At 35.0% G+C, this 24,258-nt stretch overlaps 1 protein-coding gene across 1 annotated transcript in view; it reads right to left on the reverse strand.

Annotated features, from left to right (window-relative positions):
• MALRD1 (MAM and LDL receptor class A domain containing 1) overlaps positions 1-24,258 on the reverse strand; it is a 234,717-nt gene that overhangs the window by 81,313 nt on the left and 129,146 nt on the right. The window contains exon 28 of the mRNA XM_066548719.1: positions 11,253-11,433. Within this exon, the coding sequence (XP_066404816.1) occupies positions 11,253-11,433 (181 nt within the window). The remainder of the gene's footprint in view (positions 1-11,252; positions 11,434-24,258) is intronic.

Raw genomic sequence — 24,258 nt, forward strand, 5'->3', positions numbered from 1 at the left:
TGTTATCCTAAAATAAAATGTGTGATGCCAACAGAGATAATGAAACTTTTTGTCTCAACAGGTGTGAATGTCATGAACACATATTTACATATCTATGAATTTTATCCTTTTGGAGTAAGACCTTTTTCATATGTCATTTTTAGGGCTATCAGGTTACATTTATGGTAATGATGTTTTTTCTGCTACAGTCATTGGCAGAGAGAAATAAAATCCCTCTTTAAATCAACATGCTGGCATTAGCATTGCACAGTGTAACCAAACATAAATATAAATACCTCTACTTGGAATTATGGCATAAAAAATCAACTTTCCATAGTAAACTCATTCTGGCCAAAACTCCTACCCCAGCTAAGAATTAAATCAAAACAAGAAATACAATGCAACTTGACCATAAAATGCAAGTTCAATGTCAGCAAATCCAAAGCTAAAGACAAGTCAACACAGAAGCTGTAGCTTAGAACTTTCATTTTTACAAGATATTCTTCAAATATAATATAAGAAAAATGATTTTATCATAAAAAATACACTGAAGAACATATGGGAAAATATGTTAGAAACTACTTTGAACAAAGAAAAAGAGAGACATTTAAAATATTATCTTGCCCATTTTTGCCCTCAAAATTAGAAGGCTGCCAAAATCTGAGTTTGTATCTATCAGTACTGAATTAGGAGAACAGTAACCTAACATCACTCCAGAGAGATTTAGTATAAAGCACAACAATGTCTCCTAATGAACAGCTTTATTTTTAAGCTGGTTTTGGTTTGGTTTTTTAATAAGAACAGAAGCTCCAACTAAATTTACTTATTTCCAGCACTCTTGGACATTTCTTGGACTAATTACTTTTTTTTTTGCATTATGTTCTGGTCTTCTCCAGTTGCTCAGTCCAAAAATCAGTGGGATCTGAATACTATGTAAGATATGTTGCAAGTGAAAAGACCATAATCCATTCCTTTCCCAGAAAAAAACCCAACATTATAGGCAATAAAAAATCACCCCAAACCAAAATAAAATATTATAGAATATAAAACACAAGTACAGATAAGAATTGAATAGCTTGTGGTAACAACCAACCTTCAGAGCAGCATAGAAATAACTATATTAACAAGAATCAATAGAGTAATTAAAACAGTTATTTTCTCATAGATCAAAATTATCTGGGAGCAGCACATATACCCTTATAAATCACTTTTTTTCCATTACATTAAATACTTGGTGATTAGATTTTTATTAATTGAAAAAACAAAAACCAAAAAACAAACCCCAAAACCAAATAACAACAAAACCAATCTATTGTTATGGTATGGAAAATTTGAAATGTTTTATTGTGACCATTTATTTGGTTTTCCCCACAGAATTGCAGCCTTTCCAAACCAGGACACCACAAGAAACTAACGCAAGACATATTTTAGATGTAGCCAATGACTGCATGTTATGCAAATCCCTTCACCAAATGGAATGGCAGGACTTGAGAAGGAAAAAGCATATACAGGATATCACTTTTCAGTTAAGTACAATTTTGTATTGATGCAGCAAGGAGCCACATAATCTTCTAAGTAGTTTTTAAGAGGCCAATAGAGCTAGCTTGGCTTCTGGATCACTAAACCCTACAAAATAAGCATATTAATGATGGTTCCCACAGAACTTGCATTTACATACACTTGTGCTTTCCTTTCTGCATATTTTGTGTTGGACAGTGCAATTCTCAGAATACCAGCAGAGATCTTCCCTAGTAAGGATACTTCTCTACGTGTTTGTATAAACGTAGAAAGCACACAAGTGCGCATCATGCATACCACAAATAAATTGTCATAAGCTGGCAGCTATTTTTATCTTATATCCATTTCCAGTATATGTTATCTATGGAAGACAAACCCATATAATAGAGACAGAATTTATAGACATGACGAGATTCATTTGGAGATAGCTGATAAATAAAGTATTATTAACTGAGACTTTTTTTTCCCAATTACCAGGAAAGGCCTGACTAGGAAAGAACTCACAAAACCATTCTTTCCTTTAAGTTTGCAACTAGAGGACAGCAACAGGTCAGTGACTATTTCTCTGACTCTCTGAGTACAAGAGCTTACTTGTACCAATGTTTTGTAAGATGCAAACATTCCTGTGATATCCATTTCATCTAAAATCACAGAAAGAGCCAGACAGGTTGAATATCAGTCCTATAGGCTATAGATCTTTATTGTTTGAAACAAAATGGATAAGGCCAAAAATATCTAAGTTTAATAGATAGCACTAAATATCATAGATTTGGTGACACAGAGTAAATGTTTAAAAGACTTAACATGAAAGAAGCGATTGATCACACAGGAAGAGATGCTCTAGCATTACAGCACTAAAGACATAGGTTGTAGGAAGTTGTGTTTGGCCAATGCTTTGTGCTTTTGAAAGGCACAGGGTGAATTCCAAATTATTATGGTTCCTAAAGGCACAGTGAATAAGACCTTGAGCTGTTTTGGAAAGCAGGGTGTGCCTCAAGTTCAAGTGCACTGAGCTGCTGTTTAACAAGAGTCTCACTTCTGCTCTTCAGGAGAAACACCTGTACTCACTCAACAGTACAACACCACCATGTCAGCAGTATGAAACGAAAAATAACATAAAATGTATATTAAATGGAAATTAGCCTTTTCTCCCACCATTTTTCTCTTTAGAAATTATGGTCCTTCCTGAGTAGAAATGCTTTAAAAATTAAGTTGAAAATTTGCCTTTCTATTTTTGTTGTTTAAATTGTATTGTTTAGTGGGACTACTTTAACCACTTCTCTCCCCTCTTTCACAAGACTTGAGATATAGGAATTATCAAACATATTGTTGAAAATGTTATTTAATTAAAGGAAATTTAATTTGCAAGTTTCACCCTTTGTTTAAAGTGGAATTTATGAAATACACAGTCCCAGAAGGTTTCATTAGTCAACTGTAGTCTGAGATTCAGAAATTATGAAATGCAATTTTCATCAAGTTTTTTCATTTGCTGCCTGAATTGCTCAGTACTCTTCATGCATGATTTTTTATAGAATATTAGAATTGTATTAGCAAACTCATCAATAATGTTTCTCTCCATGGATGACCTAGTAAATCTATTGCAAGGAAAACTAGATGCAGATGTTTCTGCTCAAGCAAACTACATGTAATTTCAAATAAAGTTCTTTTATAATTTTAAAACTATAGAGAAGTCTCCTCATGGAACAGATCACTCAAAAGGCCAGATTTAATTCAAAGATATGTTTTGACTACAACATAAACAGTAGGTGTAACAAATTATATCGACTCTTAGGAGAGACTCTGACCTACGGACACAAAATTTGGCCAAAGGACTTCCCAAAGCTGTTCAAAGCAAGCAGTAGTGTGCCTAAGGCCCCTGATAACCTGGAAGAATAAAAAATTTATTCACAGTTCTGGAAATGCAGAACTGCCTCTGGCTCAAGCAATACAAAAGATAAGAAAATTCTCTTTAACTTCTAGTGCTGATATCATGGAGTATATAAATCCACAGGAGGCAAGGACAGAAGCTTTTATGGATAAAGACTGAAAGACCAGCTTTGGTATACAGTGTATCAGCAGGATAAGGATCTCATACTCATGGTACTCTTATATAGGGATCCACCATACTTTGCTTAATACCAAAGGTCACATGAGGGAGAAGCATTGAGGCCTGAGCAATGAGGGTCTGGTTGTTTTAGGCTTTATCTCCTTGGAATCTGCAAGTGGTAAAAGAAAGGGAGAAGTGGAAATAAGGCAAAAAATCATGAGATGCTTTTGCAGAAAATCCTATTTCCCAGTAATCATGAACATGTTCAACCAGATAAAAGTATCTCCTGAAACAATCTGACATGAGATCTCTACTTCTTGGTCCTTTTCCCCCTCCCTGTCTGTCCTCTATCCTAATTCCAGTGTAGAGTTACATTGCACCTCAGAAAGTTCAGATGAACAGATTATTTTTAGAGCTTTTCAATCATATCTACGCTGAAAGTGACTGTCAAACTATTGTTTCCACTGTGATGCAGAATCAATCAAAATGACTCAATCACAGCACTCTCCAGTTATCACAGATATCTTAGAAGCATTTGATATGAATATTTTATTTTTTTAACATGAACTTGTCCTAATGTTGTCCACAGGGGCTGTTGTGACAGACCAATGGAGTAGAGCACATTAGCACAAGCTGCAATTATCTGCAAGTAGGAGACTCTTCCTCAGCTGAGTGCTCTCACAGTCTCTGCAGCATTGCCCTGAGATGTGAAATTCATCTTGAGTATCGCCTTGCACGGAGGTGTATGATGGGTTACATGCAGTTTGGCTGTACTGGAAGGGTGCTTACTTTCTAGAGTCATTTTACATGAAAATGAACTCAGCCTGGGACAGGGGTCATTCTTCTAGTACCACCTTTACAGAGAAAGATTGTATACTAAAAAAAAAAAATAGAAAGCCCATTCACCTCAACCCTATATATTTTAGTAGCCAAAAAAATCCTTCTCTTTTGACCTGTTTGAAATAGGTGGAGTCAAAAAAATCTACCACTGGATATGAAGAGTAAGCAATATGTGAAGTAAATGTCAAAATGATGGGATTTTAATTTTAGGCTGAAAGTCCTAGTTTACAGCCATGTGCTAGCAAACCAAATTATCTTTGGAGTCAGCAACTCTTCTTCAAAAGTTTCCCATGAGATAAACAAAAAACTAAAATGCCACTGAGGTCTCTTTGTGAAAAATGAGGCAATAGTTATTTCTTGTTTCTCATATTCAAAATCTGTGGCATTACTTATAAATCTCTGAGAGTTGCAAAAAGGTGGTGAACAAACCTTTTGGTTAAGCTCATGCATTTTTTACATAAGCACAAACAGAAATCCTAGTTTACAGATACGCCAATGACTTCTGAACAATGCAGTAAAATCAAGACAATTCTGTGGTTTTCAAGCTGGTGCCATATTTCCCTTTATTCCATTTTAATTTTTTTTCAAAGAAGGTTGTCAAATGTAAATCTTTCCCCAAATTCAGACTGTAAAAATTAATTTTGTAAAAATTAATTTATATTTTTCAAACATTTCTAGAAAGTCTTAATATTCGATGCAGTTTAAGCATTTTTGCATAACAGGACTTCTGCAGGAATTCATGCAGGAATTCCTGTCTTTCCCAAGTGTAACTGGCAACCCTGGCAAGCTGGGCTGAGGGAATTTCCTCCACATCTCTCCTTGGCACACTGCCTTCCTCACTGAGTCCTTCCTACAAGGGCATGCAGAAGGAAATCCTCTGAAAGGCATCTGTGGCTGATCTTCACATTGCCAAAAGGGAGATTTTTTTCTTGTCTAGATCCAAATTGTGCATATCTGTACCCTCTGCTGAGTGCAATGTGATCTGAGTTCAGTAAATTTTCCCTCAAGTGATAAAGTATGTTCATGTTAATATATGTTACACTAAGCCAAATTAAGTTAATGATACCAAAATTTCTAGACTTCTCAAAATGAGAAATCTAGAGATAAAATTTCTTTCTCTGTAATGAAGAAGATTCAGTATTTTGCAGAAAATTTTAAATTGATAGCTCACAATGGAATCAGAGATTAATTTCCTTGTAAAGGCAAAATCCAAATATAAGACTAACAAAAACTTTATCATTGATTTCAGCACATTTACTGGGAAGTTTTAGCCAGGTCGTGTGATTCCAGTGCCCCATGTCAGAATAGCCTGACATTGACCTATTTATAAAAATAGGAGAAAGTCATCATGAATCATTAAAATATTTGAAGGGGGAAAAAGAAGAAAATTTTAAAAACTGGGCATACATTCTGTCTGAACATCAGTGAATATCCTTAGTGACTAATTTAGGTCTGGCAGCTTTCTCTGTCTGAATTCCCTTCCCTCTCACTTCAGGGCCAGATTTGTACTGAATACTTCTATTATCAGAATTTGAACTTCTCTCAAGTATTTGAGAAGAAGGAATTAAATTCTCTACTAAATATAAAGCGTTGCATGATACATAGCTGAGGATTCAAAGGAAACACTGGCTTGTTTTAAAAACAAAAAAAGCTGGCCTACATACACAAACACTAGGATGTTTTAGTGATTGTCCCTCTGATCTGCAAAGCTAGGATGGAATTCTAATAAGAAAGTATTTTTCTACTGAGACTTTCAAAGCTTCTTGTTTATAAGAGCATGGAAGTAAAGTTGTTCAAAGGATTTCAGTACCTTCACCTATGGTCTTTGCCATAAACAGTAGGTGACAAGGAATACAAATATGTGAGGAGGAATACAAATATATGAGGAGAAAAGGAAAGAAAAATTTTACCATTAGGAAAACAAGCTTTATTATATTTTAAGGAAAATTTCTGTTCAGCTCAATTTGGTGAAGCAATTTCCTATTAATCAATTTTATATATATTTTACTTTTCTTTCTTTTAAAAATAAAATATAATTGTAAATTTAGAAGAAAAGGTTGTGGAGTCTGATTCCAAACAGTTAACTGACAAAGATCACTGGAGCTGTAGGGGTTCTGTCTTATTCCTGGATCTCTATGGCACTGAATTCCCAGACTAAAAAAAATTATATAAATCAACTGAACAGCAAAATGTTCTAGAAATTTCTTTCAAATTTTAATTCAGAATATGATTCTCTTATTTTCATTTATCTTCCCTTGTTAGTTTTTCAGGTGGTGCCCTGGAATGCCAAAATCAGTATGTATGATGTGGCTGAGTCATGTGCATGTCCATGCTTATATTTGCTGTTGTGTTTCTGAGAGGACAAAATTCCTTTTCTTTACATTACAGATGCACAAAAATCAGACTTCTGGTAACAGCATGACTGAGAAATTGTGCTCTTGATTCACTGTTATTTGACAGTGAGCCATCAGCTGGCAAAGCAGATCAATAGTGCTTGAAGTGTTCCTTAATGATAGCAGAATACATTATCATGAAGTTCAATGACATAAGTGTAAAAAATAAATTTATCATTAGGGATTATTCTGCATGACCCTCACAGATATTTTATCTTTTATTAAGGCAAAAATGGAGACACTTTTTTTCCAGCCTGCAAATAACCTCATGCATGGTCAAAGTCAATTATTAAAAAGCACAAGAAATGATGACAGTAAAGCCCATTCAGGTCACGTAGTCTCAATAAAGTTGTATAAAGAATTATTGTACAAGTAAGTGAAAAAAAACCCAAAACAAAACAGTACATCAGCTAATTTAAGAATAACTTTTTTCTATCTGTGATGTAATTTCACTATTTTTCATATTTTTTAATTTAATCTGTAAAGTAAAATGTATTAGATTTGGAATTTAACCTATTTTTGTTACCAGAACCTTCTTACCCTCTCAAAACCAACTCTTTTATCTCTTTTTTTCATTCTATTCTTGACAATATATCCTAGAGCTCATATTTCCAATAAACCCACAGCTTCTTCTTGTCCTTCACTTCCATAGAAATTAGTGAGACTTGAAAATGAGCCTTGAAGGAAAGGGCCTCAGAAGCTCAGGTCATTTGTAGTATTCTACTGATAAAGTCATTTGTAGTATTCTACTGATAAAGAAGCTGTTGACAAATTAATTTTCAAAAGGAAATAGTGAAAAGATTCTCTGTAATCAGTTGAAAATCCTCATTGAAAATGAACTATGTAAACCACAGCTATGTAAGTGAAGAGCAAAGAGTGCACCTCAGTGCAGATACTCTTATGATGTATACAGCTTATAACATCCTGTATGGAAGCAAGCTGAAGGAAAATACATGTAATAAAATAAGTATTTAGATATATTAAACAATGGTATAAATGTTGAATATTACCATACTGCAGAAAACCAATCTAATATTCCCATGTAAAATATCACATGGGCTGCCTCTCTCTTCCCTTTTCACTGTCTCAACTTGAGTACATAATTTTGGCAAAGAGGCAATTATTTCATTGTGCTGACTGTAAACCATGTTCCAGGAATACCATTCAGCAGCTTCCAAAAGGACAGTCTGTGAGGAGGAGGCTATCCCAAAATATTTGAAAGCTCCAGAATTGCTTTTACTCTGGTTTTCACCACTAAATGCTGTCTGCTGAGAAGCAGCTTAAAAATAAGAATTTTTCCCCCATGCAATTTAAGGCATTCTCATTTCAACTCTATTTTAAATCTGTTTATTTTAAACCTGTTTTCAAGTTTTAATTATTTTCAATCTCCTAGTTTTTTCTCTGCATGTTATATTCCACTGTTTATGTAATTAACACATCCAGAATACCCATAATATGTAAGATTTTAATTTAAGAAAACAAGACCAAGTAGAAAATACAAATGTGGCTTCAGCTGCCCTAAAGGACCCTTGTCATACGTCTAGCCCAGCAATTCTACAGCTCCAAACACAGAGCATGGGTAACTGCTGTAAATCAAGTCATTTTGTTGATCAGAAACCCCTGTTCCCCATTTGCTTTGTATGCTGCTCTTCTTTTTGAGTTTGGCCACAGTAAGATTGTGTTTGCTGACTTTTAGCTTTTTTACAACAGACACAATAAAACTGTGAACTCTGTGCTGCAAAAAGTACAATCTGTACATGACATGCTTTCTCTATCCTGAATGCCCCAGGCTTGGGTCAGGTGGGAAATGTTATTTTTGAGAAACTGGCAAAATGTATTTTGTCTGTTTGTTCTACACAGGTAAAGAATCAATAACAACAAGAATGAGAAAGGTCAGACCAGGCACTTCATGTCATCATGCCAACAGGAAGGTCAGCATACCAAAAGCCTTGAGAAAATTAAGCAAGCAGGTATCAACTTGTGGAGTAGAAGGCAAAAAATCATATGCAGAGTGCAGAGCTGATGTGACAGGCTCTAAACGATTCCCTTTTAATGTTGGTTTGAGGCTAAGTGTCCTCATACAGATAAGAAAATCAGGGGGTAGAGGTGAGGTGAGGTGTGATAGGGTATTGGTTGATTTTTTTAGTTTTCGGTTGTTTTGCTTATTTTACAGGCATGCATGTTCACAGATGCACGCAGATACAGCTGAAAAGAGAACAAATGATAGCCCTGTGATCCTGCTGGGAAGAAAAGGCATAAGCATAAACACATTCCCACAGGATACATAATCCTAAACTTTAGTGATAACCCTGCTGTACCTAGCATACGCTACCAGAGATGCTGTAAGGAAATGATTCCTGAGTGTATAAAGACAGTACCCTATTAGAGTGCAAAAGCTATGACCATGCAAGTTAAAACTCTATAAAGGATCAGCCTCTTGGGTCTCCAACTTTCGTAAATCAATCTTTAAAAAATTTTTATTGCAAACTATGTTTCAATTGTACATATCAAACTTCTGTGAGAAAAGCCTTCTCTGAATCATCTGTCTTTAATTTTCTGCAAAATACACAGGAATATGACTGTGCTGAAGCTGTAGGGGAAAGCAGTTGGAGCACTTGGTGCAACTGCTTTCCCAACAGAGCTTCTTCCTGAAGCAGTGCTGTAAAACAAATAGTTGCCATAAAGTAATAAACCAAGTTACTTCCTGAACTGTTTCACTGCAAAGGTATTTTAATGCAAGACTTGTTATAAAACACTGTTAACATTCAGATTTGTGGGGTCATAGACTAAAACCAATATAAATTTCAGCAATCTTAACATTTTAAGAGATTAAGGATCCTTCACCTGACAGCTTTCCAAATCCTTATTGAAACAATTTCCTTCCTTGCAATGACAACTCTGGAATATTTCCAGTTATACTTATATGATGTCATTTTTCAGGTTGTTATATAATATGTGGACTTAAGAGTAAGAAAAAATATTTTTACACTATATTAAGAGATGCTGATACCATCTTTATTAACAGAGATATTACTTCTTCCTTAAGAGGATAAAATCTACTATTTTCATTTGCTGAATACCTTCATGAATCTGACTGTGAAATGAAGTTTCTAGTTTGTTGTAGCTCCAAAACAGAACAGAATCCCAGAAATGTGATTTAACTAGACCCCACTGGTATGAATTAATACACGTGAACGCAACTGGCAACAAATTGAAAGAGAGACCAACATTCACTTTGTTATTCAAGATGATGGATATTGATTTACCATCTCCTACCAGGGCATCCTTACCTATCTACCTTTATTTTTTGGAGAACAATCACATGCACAGCAATGAGGACAATGAAACACCTCAAAAAAAAAAAAAAAACAAAAAAAAAAAAACAACCAAGGGGGTCAGTAATGCTCAAGTGCTTCATAGAGCTTTTAAGAGTAGATCTGCCTTAGAGTTTTGTCAAAGTGCAATTCTGAAGAAGGTTCCAGACTGTATCACATTTCCATTCTTTGAATTATACAACAATTTCTGAATGCAAACCCTTCATTTTTTAGATGAAACTAGAACAAGAAGTTCATTTTTCATACTTCAGTTGATGATGGGTATCCAGTACATGGCAGGAGATTAAAGCTTGCTCAAACTACCACAAAACTCATACAGTGTTGATATGTGGCATCAGCACCTCGTTTAACAACATCACTTATGTTGTGTCACACTGTTTCCTACAAGATATAAAAACCACATACTATCCTGCTTTCCTGACAGAATCCATGATCTACATACTCAGCATTTATCTTCTTGGTTTTAGGGGTTTCTTTTGTTACTGTTTGTCTGGGGGTCTGTTGGGGATTTTTTGGTGGGTGGGTTTTTTTTTTTGGTTGTTGTTGTTGCAGTTTTTGCTCTTGCTTTTGTTATTTTTAGTAAGGGCAAACTGTTCTTATTTTAGCCTATGTCCACAGAGATACAAATTAAATAGAATGTTCTCTGAAGGAGTCAAAAGTTTTATTTTGCTGACCTTAACACTTAACTGAGCTGGGAAAAACAATATTGATAAAGGTTCATTTGTAGTCTTCACTTATTCTTATGGCAAGAGACTTTATAATAAAATACAGAGGCCACAGGTTTCATATAATATAATCTGACACAATTTATACGAAATTGTTATATACAGCATCACAGACTCAACAACTTACCAATAGATTAAAGGAAAGTCAAAATTACTCAAAACAAAATAAATAAAGGAAACAAAACCTTAATAATTTCTTGGATTTATCTGCCATAATTGAGTGTGAGAACACCACACTAATGTATGTGCAGAAAAGAGTATTAAAATTAAAAGAGCAGAAACAATTTATTCATAACTGATTTTTTGAGCAGTGAAAATATTATGGTAACAGTAAAATGATGATGTATTTAAAAATGAACAAGAAGTTCCTACATCTCATGTAGCATCCCTCTAGATATTTTCCTCTTGAGCTTACTTGTGGTGCAGTTGTGGAACTCTATGTCATCTATTGCTGCTCCTCCTCCCAGGTGTCCGGTACGAATGCCTTCAAAGATAATTTCAAAATTCCTTAGCTTCCCCAAGTGTAACTTGACTTTCTTCCACTCATCACCATGAGTTCCTGATTCACTCCATATTTTAACAGTGCCATCATCAGTCTGAAATTTGAATAAATTATATATAGTAAGATACATGTACATATAGATTATCAAATCCAAGTTTTGGGGAAAAAACCCAAACCAAACAAAACAAAAAAGAAGACTTGAAGACAGCCAAGCAGTTGTGTTCAGAATCAGCAAACATTCCTTGCTAGCATAATAGGAAAGGCAGTGAAATTAGATGAGTGCTGTGCAAATAATGACCATCAGTAGCAGGTAAAATCTCAGTAGAGAAATTACTTTGTGTGTGATTGAACCACAAAACCATCCATTTTGTTAGAGTCATATTTAACTTTATACAAAACTGTTCTTTGTTTTTAGAATATATTACTGGATGAAAGGCTTACTCTACCATTTTAAATTGTATCCATCTATCTTTCAAAAGTTGTGACAATGGTGATAAAGGGAGGAAAAGCTAAGAAATATGTGATAACCATAGATGTAGAGTAGCTCATTTGAAGGTAAATAAGAATACTCTGACTCACAAGTACACTAATATATTTTAAAGCTTTTCTTTAGACCTCTTATCATACTATCTATCTGGCAAGTTAGAAGTAAACACGCTGCATTTTATAATAGTAGTGCTGGAATGTAGATGCACCAATTTTCCTTGCCATAGAGGATTGATGCATATATACTATGGCATCAAAAGGAAATATTTGCCTAAGTTTTGTATATGTCTAAATCTGTTTTTCTTTGTGACTGTCTGAATAACCATCTAAACTGTAAATGAGAATTTTTTCCTACTCTTTTCTTAGCAAAAGCCATTAGCACTCCAGCTGGGGTTAAGAAAAACACTGAGAGATCCATCAAGCAGCTAAATGTAATGCAGAACAAAGGTTCTAAGACTGTTGTACACGAACAAGCAAAATCTAAGGAAAATAGAGACAGCAGTAAAATACACAGGGAAGAAAATTAATTACATTTCTTTATCCATGGTGAACCTGTTAGATCAGATTTATGTTAATGTCTTATGCATATTTATGATGAGAAAATGAATCTTGGTGCTGTAGATATTGTATTCTGAATAAGAAAGTGCAGACAAGCATGCACACAAATATTATATTAGTTTGTGAATCAGGGAACTCACAGAATTGTTGATATCTTTTAGAAGGAGGTCCTTAGACCTAACAAAGCATAGAGACACTTGAAGTGCTGCTTGGCAAGGCTGCTCTTGAAAATCATAATGAACAGTTGAGGAACTTTTGAAAACAATGGCAACTTTACTTTAAAATGCTAAACAGGAAAGAAAAAAAGAGGGATGAATTTCCATAACTTCATGTAAAGTCATAGATATCCAGCTGAATAACTCTATTTCTGCACATAACTAATGATGTTCGACCAGTGGTGATAGCAGCCCTAAGTCATGATATCTGAGCATACAAGGACCTACAGATGCAAGTTTAGGCATTGCTTCATCAGTTATGTCTCATTTGTTTAAAGCCAATGACACAGTTCATTAAAGTGAAAATAATATAACAAGACCTTAGTAGTGCTTTGTACTACTAATTCCAGAGTTGATGACAATTGTTAATGATGTTCTTAATGAGTTTCTCCCAGTGAGACTCCTAACTCTATGTGCCATCACATCAGCAGTCCATTCTTTTAACAGACATAGCACCATAGGTCATGTCAAGTTGAAGGGGACCCATGATGATTTTCAAATCCGACTTCTTGCTTCTTGCAGAAGCACTTAAAATGAAACCATGACCAAGATCATCATCCAGATGTTCCTAGAACTCAGAGATGCTTCTTGCTGTCGTCACCTCCCTGCTGAGCCTGCTCCAGGAACCAACAACCCTCCCAGTGAAGAAGCCCCTTTTGGGCCTACAATCAGTGCAATTAAGGGGGATGGAATTAGCATGAGAGTAAGACCTTGTGTAAAACTTTTATGTACATTTCAGTTTAGAAACACAGCTTAGAGGGCTCTATATTAACACTGAGCTCAAAAAGGGTAGATACAGTAATTGAAGTTGATTTCACAAGTGGTAAAACAGAGTGGCAAATTTATTTTAAACTTATTCCTGTTCATCAATAACTTAACTTATTTCAATAGCTCAGCTATGTCTATTCCATTGATTCTGATATTTTTCAACAGCTTCCAGGAAAACATTTCTTATTATTGGGGTAGTTTGTTCAGTCTGCAAACAACTTTCACCTATTCATGACATGAATAAAATGGATGGTTATGATGAGTTACATTTGGCCTGTTGTATTCTCCAACATGGAATACAACGCCAGACCTTAGAAAAGGTGCACTTTTAAACATTTTATCCATTTGTTGTATATGGACCCTCTTCTATCTGCACTTGACAACTGTTTGGATACAAATAATTTTCATTAATATTTTTCATAATAAATCACTGATTAATTTTTAAAAAGTAGCTCAGCATTAGTGGTGAATTTAGGAAACTTAAAATGAAGTAGATTAAAATAATGCTGAATGATAAGGGACTTGCCTTACATTCATGCATTTGAGCATGATAGAAAAATTCAAAACTTTTTTCTATCTGAACATTAAACCCCAAATCTATTAGAAAATTAGATGTATCTAAGATTGAATTTATGGAGATACACAGAGATAAGTATTTATATAAAATCTGGAGGTGTTAAATGTTGTACAGTTATCTAGAGTATGAACCTCATGTCTGCTAGCTAGATTTTGATTGATCTCACATTATATTTAATTACATGACATTCTGTTCAGACTAACATTGTTTATCACATTGATTTTTGAGTAAAGGATGCTACAAGTAAGACGTGATGGGGATCACACATTTCTTTAGAAATAACTACATAAAAATGTTGTAGCAATCAATTTGTATATGGTATCATAGCCATAACGTATCGAATCTTTATGCAATTTTAGGCACTGGGACATTTTTTATACAGCAAGACACTGAAATATTTTTTGTTAAAAAGAATTTTTCTGGATGGAAACTTTGTGGCAGCCTCCTTGTACTTCACAAGCTACTGAATACAAGTACACAAATAAAATGCAAAAGAGACATCTCTCTTCTTGTCTGGGTTCCACAGACAAAAGGAGTTCCTACACCACAGCAGAGCTTCATAAAGCATGACAGGCTGATTTTTCACTTGCCCAGCTACAGCGCTACATACCAGAATGTAAAGCATCCTCACCCCCTGAATAACTGTATGAAGGCTGTTCTAATGCAGAGTGCAAAGTCCCTTCAAAGTCATAAGCCCTGCACATTGTCTGCATCAAACATCCAAGGGGAGGCGAGAAAGGAAGAGACAAGCAGTAAACTTAGCTTCCCTCCTCTCCCCAGGCCCAGGGAGTGAGGCTGGCTTGGCCCAGGCTGTGAGCTATACATTTCTGGATACATGCTTGGCATGAGAGGATCATTGCTTTGCAGCTTTGCAGATTCCATTTAATGAATTATTGTTTTGTTTTCTGCATTCTTCAACCTTTTAATCTGTCTTGTGCTTTGGCATTTTCTTTCATATCTTTGGAATGTGTTTGCTTCGAAAACAAATACAAATATGGCCTGAGGTGGATAAAAAAATTATTCCGTGCTTTGACCTGCCCATTGCATCCAGAAATCCTTCGATCTCTTTCACTCTTGTACACATATATTAATGTAAAGGAGAGATGTGTGAAAGAGATATATGACAAGTAGAAATATGCTCAGTGTAGAGGAGGCTGGAGGTCACAGTGTCACCTTTTCTCTGCTTTTCAGAGGTAATTCTTTTGCTGAGACCCTACTTGTATTGAGTGTAGATTTCTCTTCAGCCTGGGCTGGTTGGTGACAAAAGGCCCAGCTGACCTCTGTGCTCCAACTGGTAGACAAAAGGTGGATCTGTGGGTTGACTCTGCTGGCTGTTGGTCAGGGCAGGAATCTCATTTTCCTGCTACTCCTCCAGAGTTTAGCTGCATGTAGTCTTTATGCAGACAGAAATGGTTAAAGAGAATTATTTGTTGGTCGTACTATAAGTTTTACAGGATGACTGGACCACAGGATGCAATGGAACACATCCTAGATTTGCATGAGCGTTTCTTCTTTAGACTTACTGCTTCCCAGTATATGGTTTACTATTTATTAGTGCACACTATCACCAGGCAATACTACTACAAAAAAGCCCCAGAAATTGCCCCAGAACATAATCTTTACAACCTATTTTGTAATTCTGCACTTTTTAATTCCCTACACTCAACCTGGGAAATTCCAAGAGTTCAATGTTATTTCCAGATCAAGTAAAAACAATTGTCACTTCCCAAAAATACACACTAAGACTGCTAAAAACAGTGTTTTTATTTAAGGCTCTGGAAAGTTATTATTAATTGCACATCACTGCCCTCTGTGGGTTGAACATAGTGAAAGGTCAGGCTCAGGTGAGGAGCCATCATTAAGGAAAACTTGACAGTAAAGGGCATTGATTTGCAGCAGTGGGTCCTAGACTTCCATTATGGCACATTATGCTGAGTAATAAACACTCAGAAAATGGCAGAATTAGTTCTAAGAAGGCCAAAACCTGATTAGATCTGCAGGTCTGTATGCCCAGCCCTATTGGAAAATTAATATTCATATTCAGAGGATTTTTATCTGCTTTCTGATGGTCTGAGGGGAATTATTTTTTAATGATTTCATTCCATTGCAATTCAGAATCTTCCTCATGCTTGTCTTCATTTGAAGGACAATCTAAAGTGTTTATAGCCTCTCTTTTGAGCACTTCAAGGGGGAAGGTACAATTTACTTGGCTCAATATTCTCCTTAATTCACCTGGGGATAGTAAGAATAAAGGAGAGGAAGGATTTATTTTTGTCTTAGAATTCCTTTTATTTTCTAGCTGAGTCTAATATTTTTTCTATCCATCAGAGACCACCATTATTCTCAAGGCTACATTTCTAACAGAGTCAGAACAATATTAGGAACTGACTCCAAAGCATGCACAAGGAGTATGTGATTTTCCATTACAAGATGTTGCAAAGAAACTTCCTGTGAATACACTTTCTGAACAATACAGTAAGTATTCCAGATGCAATTATAAAGATTTTTCTAGGAGGCAGCCTTCTTAGTTGCATCTGCAATGAAACAGCAATGAAACACAGATTTTGTTCTTGATCTGCCCCTCTCCTTCTATTCATATTCCAAGCTGGGTTCAAAATATTTTCCTGGTTCATTCCCATCAGACATTTATTTCAGCAGAGCAACAGGAAATTAATCAGAGCTTACCAAATGGATGGAGGCAATGAAAACATTTCTTAAATATTCCTGGACTCCTCAAACCAAATATACTTGAGGGCTTTTTAATCAGAGACAGAACATTTTCAAAAGACTCACAAAAAATAATTTAATGTTTGTTATTAATACCTTTAAAATACTTTCCAGATTAACTGTATCAAAAGACTCCCCTTTCTACATCATCTTTCAGACTTTTTAGAGAAGTAAAACACTTTTTACCTGCTTCTATAAAAAATTAGGAAAAACATCTCTGCTTTCAGTTTGCTTTGAAAACAGTATCTTCCTGAAAAGCTTTGATGATCCAGAATCTTTTAAACATGATATATGTTAGCCAAAGCACAGAAAAATAGTATAGAATGAGCATAATATGACTTTAACTGTCACTGCTCTTTTCTCTAGTTTTGGATGCATTGTTATCCCTCTGTTTTACAAGAGTATTTCAGGAGGGCAGTTTACTTTTCAGGTGTTTATTCTTTGTTTAGGATGAAATGTATTTTCATGGTGTGCAAATGAAGTTAATTAATAAACCTGGTTTTAATGCATTTTTATTTTCCTTGGTGTGATAACATTATTAAAGTCTTTTCATGGCTGACCAAGTAGTTTAAAAATGAAGTACTCCACGATGAGCTGCATTCCTTCCCTGCTTCTTCCTTTTCTCAGCAAGGAGTGGAGAGCAGTCCTGAGTGCTACATGCACATCAAAGGAACAGGAGATAGTAGGAAGAAAAGTCACACTTTTCTTTATTTGTCCATAATTTAAAGACCTTGTCCATGAATTTGTATTTCCCCAAGTCACAGAACAATTAATATCTTTGCTGACACTTCTAAAATCATCTATATACTTATTTCAGTTTCATTGCTTGAGAGTGAGTCCTATTTGGAGAAGGTTCCAAGCACCTTCCTTCTAGATTTGGGCTGATGCTACCTCTGCACACAGAATACTTGCTTAAAGATCTCACTTCCTAAGCTTTAGTCTCTCATAAGTAGCTTGAAATAAAAGTACATTAAAATAGAATAAAACTGAAAACTGATGCTGTATAGCAAAATCTCTTAAAAAAAAGAAAAATATTATTTAGTCTCCTTCATCTGATGTTATATTCACAGTATGAGAGATTCCATTTTGTTTCATTTCTCACTTATTTTCTCTTAAAATTTTCTAAAACATGGTTCTACTTGAAAACAGTAAATTAACCATACAGAGTTAGATCTTATATTTCATTCAAGCAAACAAAAGCTCTACATGAGCTAAATGGTCAGGAGAATCAAATTATCAAACATATTTAAATGAATCACAAAATGCACTGAAATCGATATTTGTTCATCCAAGACTTAAAATTCAAGCTAATATTTTCCTTCTGATCCTCTTCCCTATTTTCTTTGTTTCCTTGTTTCTTCTTTTCTCTCTTCTATCTTTCCTTCACAGTAACACAAAGAAAAATGAGAGCAGCCCACAAGGCCATGAAGATACAAGTTATGAGCGAGCATGGCGTCCTCTGGCACACCTGCCAGTCCGACAACAATTCCATACAAACAGCTCCCTTAAACAGCACTGGTTCAAATAACCCAGCTACCTTATTTTAGAGAAAGGCACATACTTGGCATTTTATGGGCAAGGTTGATATGCAAACAAGCCAAACAAAACATTTGTACACGTTGCCATTAATAATGTAGGAAAATCCAGGCACAGTAGTTGTTATTTATTACTATGCTCTTAGCTAATGTTTTGAAAATGTGTCGCTCCTATTAAATAATTCTTGTAGTTAGTATTGCCACTACATTTAGAAAATTGCTGCTAATTATCTGAATGTTGAAGCTCTGCATTAAACACATAATTCCAAAATTATTGACCCTTCCTAGATTAGCTCTGAGACAAACAGAAACTATTTCAATGTAGGAAGTGCTTTTAAACTCAAAATTTATCTTCCATCACTAAGCTGAAGGATGCTGCAAGATGCTCACTATGCATTCTGAATTTTTCAGCAAATTGAGATAGCAGAAGTGAAGAAATAACATCAAAAAACAGGCAAGAAAACTGCAAGAATCTACAAAGTAATGTTTCCAAAAGGCAGGGACAAATTAGGGACAAGTATACAACAGGATGATTTTTACTTTAGGAATGTGGTACTGATGAGCTTACTCAAGCTTCAGTGACTTAAATAAGAATTCATTATGCTCAGCAATGAAAAGAATTCATTAAAAATCCAAAATACTCAGTGTTATATTATGGTAGGAACCAGGCAAGCCATTTAGTATGTCTCTGTCTTCAATAAAAAAACACTTAAAGAGGAAACATGAAGCTGATCGAATGACATACTGGAGAAATTATTTTATCCAGGCAACATATACATATGCTACCTATGTACATCAGCATGCGTAAACATTTTGCTCCATTCTTAAGGACAACTTACAAAAATCACACAAAAAATTTAATTTTCACAATGCAGTATAGAAAGAAGGAAAACAGCAAGATGAAACAGTGATATTTCAGCTTTCAAGCCTTTTATTAGAGTCTGTGTGTATTAGTCTCAGTAGGTTTTCATAATAAGAGTTAATGACAAAACCCATCCAGCCAACCCTTTAATTTCCTCCTTTGTGTAAAGTTTTAAGATGATTTTCTTTCTCTGAAATATCTTTCCCCCAATTTTCATTTCCTAAATTATCATCACTATAATAAAGGACTACACATTTCAGCAAACCCCCCCCCCCCATGCATTCTAATGAAAAAAGCTAGATAAATAAGTGTACCGCAGATTAAATTTCTTTTTTAAAAATGCACCTGTTTTGTTTGGAAATTTCAAATCTCAGTGAATTCCTCCAGATCATCAAAAGGCATCAACACCTCACCCTGCCACGGGTGCCAGCATTTGCAATATTTCTAGAAGTAAAATTCTGAAATATTAAGACTCTTCTTTTTTAATTGCTCAAAGGGATGCATTGAGAAAAGAATTTAAAAGATGCTTTGATAAAAAGTGATTGGAAATTCACCTGGAGACAGCAGTTAGTTTCAAGCAGGTATACATTGCAAGGTATGACAATTAAATTGCTCATTAAAAAAGGATAAAGTTACACTTCAAACCCACTTATTTTGGAAATCTATAATGGGAAGGCAAGAATAATTTGTTGTTTTTCCTTAAATCAGTCTGTGTATTTCACCTTCTTATAACTTTGATTTATCCTGTCACAACTATTAAATCTAAGAGATATCATTATAGCCAGCTTTCATTTATAGCCAAGCAAACTTTTCTGACACTTGCATCCCTTCACATTCCCATGGTAGTATTTCCATCAAATATACTTTTATGTGCTTAGGCTCTTAAAAAATATATCTTCATTTCATATGTTATCCTTACCAATTAGAAGAGAGAAATAAAACAACTCACTATAAAAGAGGATTCATTAGGTACTTTGTACTACTTCATCCTCTCCTCATTTCCTAGCCCTCCCAGCCCTTCTTTCTCCTCAAGTGCATATATTTCTTCTAAATTTCCTGTCATGATCCACCTTTATTTGATTTTGGGTTTTAGATAGCTTAAGGGATATAATTTTGATTGCTTGGATGAAATTTTTTTTTCCTCTCAGTTCTGTTGCTAAGGCTTAGTAATAGTAAGCATTAAAGTCACTTTATAAGACCATTAGCATTTCAAGCAACTTAGTTCTGTTTTGTCTCAAACCCTGTTACACCTTTGTTTTAATCGCATTTTACAGATCTCTTTGGAATGTTCACATCTCTAAGTTGAGACAACTACAATTTTGTGGAAAAGTACAGCTTTCAAGCTTGAGAAATAATCACAGTTCAAAATTTCTAAGATTCTGGACAACTATTACAACCATCCATAGTGCCAAACAGGGCCAGTGTGCTAAATGCTGTGCAATGATAGATTCCATGGATTAAAAAAATAATCCCCTTACTTCTATGCACTACCTACACAAATGCAGAGCATACAGAGTAATAGATGTAACAGAACAGTTTATGAATCAAGATCATAAAGTATTTTGCAGACATGAGGAAACCTCAAATCTGTCATATTTTTCCTCCTATAGGGAATATTTTGAATACCATACTGAAAGATGGGAGGCAGAAGTCACTTTCTAAATTTCAGTTCTTTTTATGCATCTTTAACTCACCTCTTTTTTTTTCTTTCCTTTTTTTTTCCATTCATTTTTTTCTTTATCAGTTTGGATATGGACTGAGAGAAGGAATAAAAGTATCTGAGTAGGAGGTGCATACCCCTAATAACTCTAGAACCAGTGGTGACATCCATGACAGGAAGGAGGATGGCAGAGCACAGCCCCCTGAGTGTCTGGGGAAGTTCTGTGCTTACAGCCAGCCACAGTGAAACTGGGACTTGGGTAAAACTCTCACCTCAGCTCTGCAGAGCAGACCAGACACTGCCAGGGAGAGCTTGTCCAGGATGCCTTTGGGAGAAAAAGGATAGTGAAGGACCTTTCCTTTCACATGTCATGGATCAAAGTACAGTTTGAGTGACACAGTGGGCAGGCAGGACACAAGCTGTGCTGGCAGGACAACTTCTCTGCTCTGACAATTTGACAGATGCTTGCTAAGGTCAGAAGCATTCTATGCACAGTGTCACAGTGTTTACATGATCAGTTCCACAATGTGGGAATTATGGAATCAACCTGTGTGAAAGTCCTCTCAGCTCTTCGAAATGTGAAGATTTGTGCATGAAGAATTAAAGAATTATCACTATAGCAGCCTTGTAAAATAAAAGCCCCAAGGCAACCCCAATTCAGCTGAGCAAAGTATCTGGAACCTTCCAGAGATTCTGTTTGTTTTAGTCAATATTTCAATTTTGCAGTTCACCTCTAATAACTCTTTGATTCTCTGTATAATACTGAGTAGAAGAAGTAGGAAAACATATTTACAGAAATTCTGGTGAGAGAAAAAGAAAAAAAAATTGATAAAATAAAGGAAAAAGAAGTACATATCTCTGATGTAAACAAAATGTATTTAGGAAAAGTAAGGTTCTTTCATATACGACAATTTCATTAAAATATTAGTAATAATTTTAAGACTGACAATAGTAATTTTTAATTCTTGTACACTGTCATTAAAACCTATAAGGTTTTAATAAATTTTTAATCTGTCACTTCTTCAAAGTGAGAGATCTGCAGGACAAGGATTGACATGAATATTCCATAATAATCATCAAAGTGCATCATATGCTTTTTCAGATGTATGATAGAGTGATTAATGTCAATCAGGTGTCATTCCTACTTTGATGCAGTGGGATGTTCTCTGGGATATAACTGTACTTCTTTCTTTGTGACATCTACTATACAGCCTATTTGTATTCTATTAGAATATTTTCAATTCAATTGTAGCTTTTGGGCTTGTAGAAACATAGAACAGATCCTCTGGGATATTAGATTAACTGGACAGCCTCAGGGGACCCAAAACACGGAGGCTGAAAAAAATAATAAGTTCTTTATATAGTCAAAACTCAATTAAGAGTTTTAAGCTTCACTGTATTGATCCTGGATAAATGAGACATCTTTAAGAGAAGTGTTTAAGTCCTGTCTCTATAACATCTACAACAACTTTTTATCTCAGAGATAATAAGTTACAACTATTTATATACAACTATTTATCTCAGAGAATTCCAAGGAACCAGGTTTTTTTTTTAATTTTTTAATCTGCAGTTATGAACTATATTCCCTAAAAATTGAGGGCTCTTATAACTGACAGATAGTCCTGTAATAAAACACTTCTCTATCCAATGGCCACCATCCAGTATGTTGAAGGAAAAATGAAGTTATAAATATGTAAATATACATAGCATGGTAGGGATGTACAAGACAAAATTTGCAGACAGATTCACGAGATCTTGGTATCTGCATTGCCAGCAGCAATATTAAAAATTTAAGTATATGGCAACATTTACTGAAATATTCCAAATTCAAATATTTATCCAACATTCCTGACGTTGCCCAGTACTGCTCACTGAAAGGTATTATATACACTTATAAGTCTACAGGAAGCTGTAGGGAAAGTAACAGCCACCTTTCCTCTTAGAGATGTTTGCTCTACAATGAGACAAATCATACTTAAAATTCCATTTGACATGGGGAGTAAAACAAAGAGAGATTAAGTGATTGCAGCAGTGGTTGCTCTGCGGACATCTATGACTTTAAGTAATAGGAATTTGTCGCACCCAGACTGGGACAAATTGCATTTTAAAATCAAGTCCTGTGACCTTAACATATTTCATAGGAAAAAACTCTCCCTGCTGTAGAAAGTACAGAGATCTCTTTCTAAGAAGTCTTTCCTGTGGTAACAGACATCATTTTCCAGGAAAAGGCAAAATGATTGATCTAAAAACAAACATGGGAACACATGTCAGCCACACTCCAATATATATAAAAGAATTTTTATCATCTTTTAAAACAAATACATATAAGATTAAGGTAGAATAGGAAATTCTGTGGCACTTCTTTCTCTTCCATTATTATTTTTTTCTTGTTCAATCAAAATCCCTCAGAGATCCTTCTTTTTTTTTTTCCCCCAGTGCAGCAACTATTACATTACCCACTTCTGCTTTATAGTTTCAGTAGCTGTGGTAACCTCAGTTCTCTGGTTCTACTTCACTTTTTCCTTAGATCTTTCAGACAGTGCAGAAGTTCTGTCTGCGTTTTCTAAATGGATTTATTCCCTGAAGCAAATAAGCACAGAGCTAATTATCAGAAGAGTATAAACCTTTTACTGTGAACTGAGGAAATATTGCAACATTTAAAAAGGCAAATCAAGAAAAATATAGCCACTAAGTGACAAAGCAACCCAAGGAAAAGAAAACTCCAAGGGATTTGTGGAAGAATGTACCTTCCCTACCACTTCTACAGTAGAAATTCAATCTCATCATGTCAGCTTGGAAAGGGATATTTCAAGATGATGATTAAGAAGTTTCTATAGCAATGGCATCTTCTGCATAAAATCTGTAGCAGTTAAATTGGCATACTCAGAAAAATAAATTATATGCTTTAGGATATTTTGTTATCATTTACCAACATGCCTACTTTGGTCCTGCCACATTGTAATCTGTACCTTTTTTTCTCATATGACCACATCTTTTGTGGATATTATTTATAAAACCATTCAGGTTTTCAACTACATGCAGTGAAAATTCTCTTGTCAAACTCTTTAATGCTGCTCTTTTCTAGACACGTGGTGTTTTTGAAAGGATTTTACTGCACTTTTTTTGTCAAAAAAATCTCAGATCTAACCTGAATTAACACCTCATTTCTCTGTGCCACAAATCTTGGTACAACTGGGAAGGAGAGGACTGCAATTTTTATAGATATTAAATTCCAGAGAAACTGACTTTAATGAACTACACTTTTAACTATGGAAAAGTCTAAGATTAATTAATGTGCTGCTAGTGAGTCAGGGGAAGATTTTCATTAGTTCCAAATTCCTATCCATAGCCCACATACAATTCCTTTCCATAGCCCACATACTCAGACTGGGAAAAGAAAAAAAAAGCAGAACTCTCACTCTTTTAGTAACTTTTGAAGAGTAGAGCCAGTATATAAAGTGTTAAAGAGATGAAAACCAACGCAAATAATTTTTGACTGCTAATAAACTCTTTGCTAACATACTCATTCTA

The sequence above is a fragment of the Molothrus aeneus genome, chromosome 1, assembly GCF_037042795.1.
Source record: "Molothrus aeneus isolate 106 chromosome 1, BPBGC_Maene_1.0, whole genome shotgun sequence".
NCBI lineage: Eukaryota > Metazoa > Chordata > Aves > Passeriformes > Icteridae > Molothrus > Molothrus aeneus.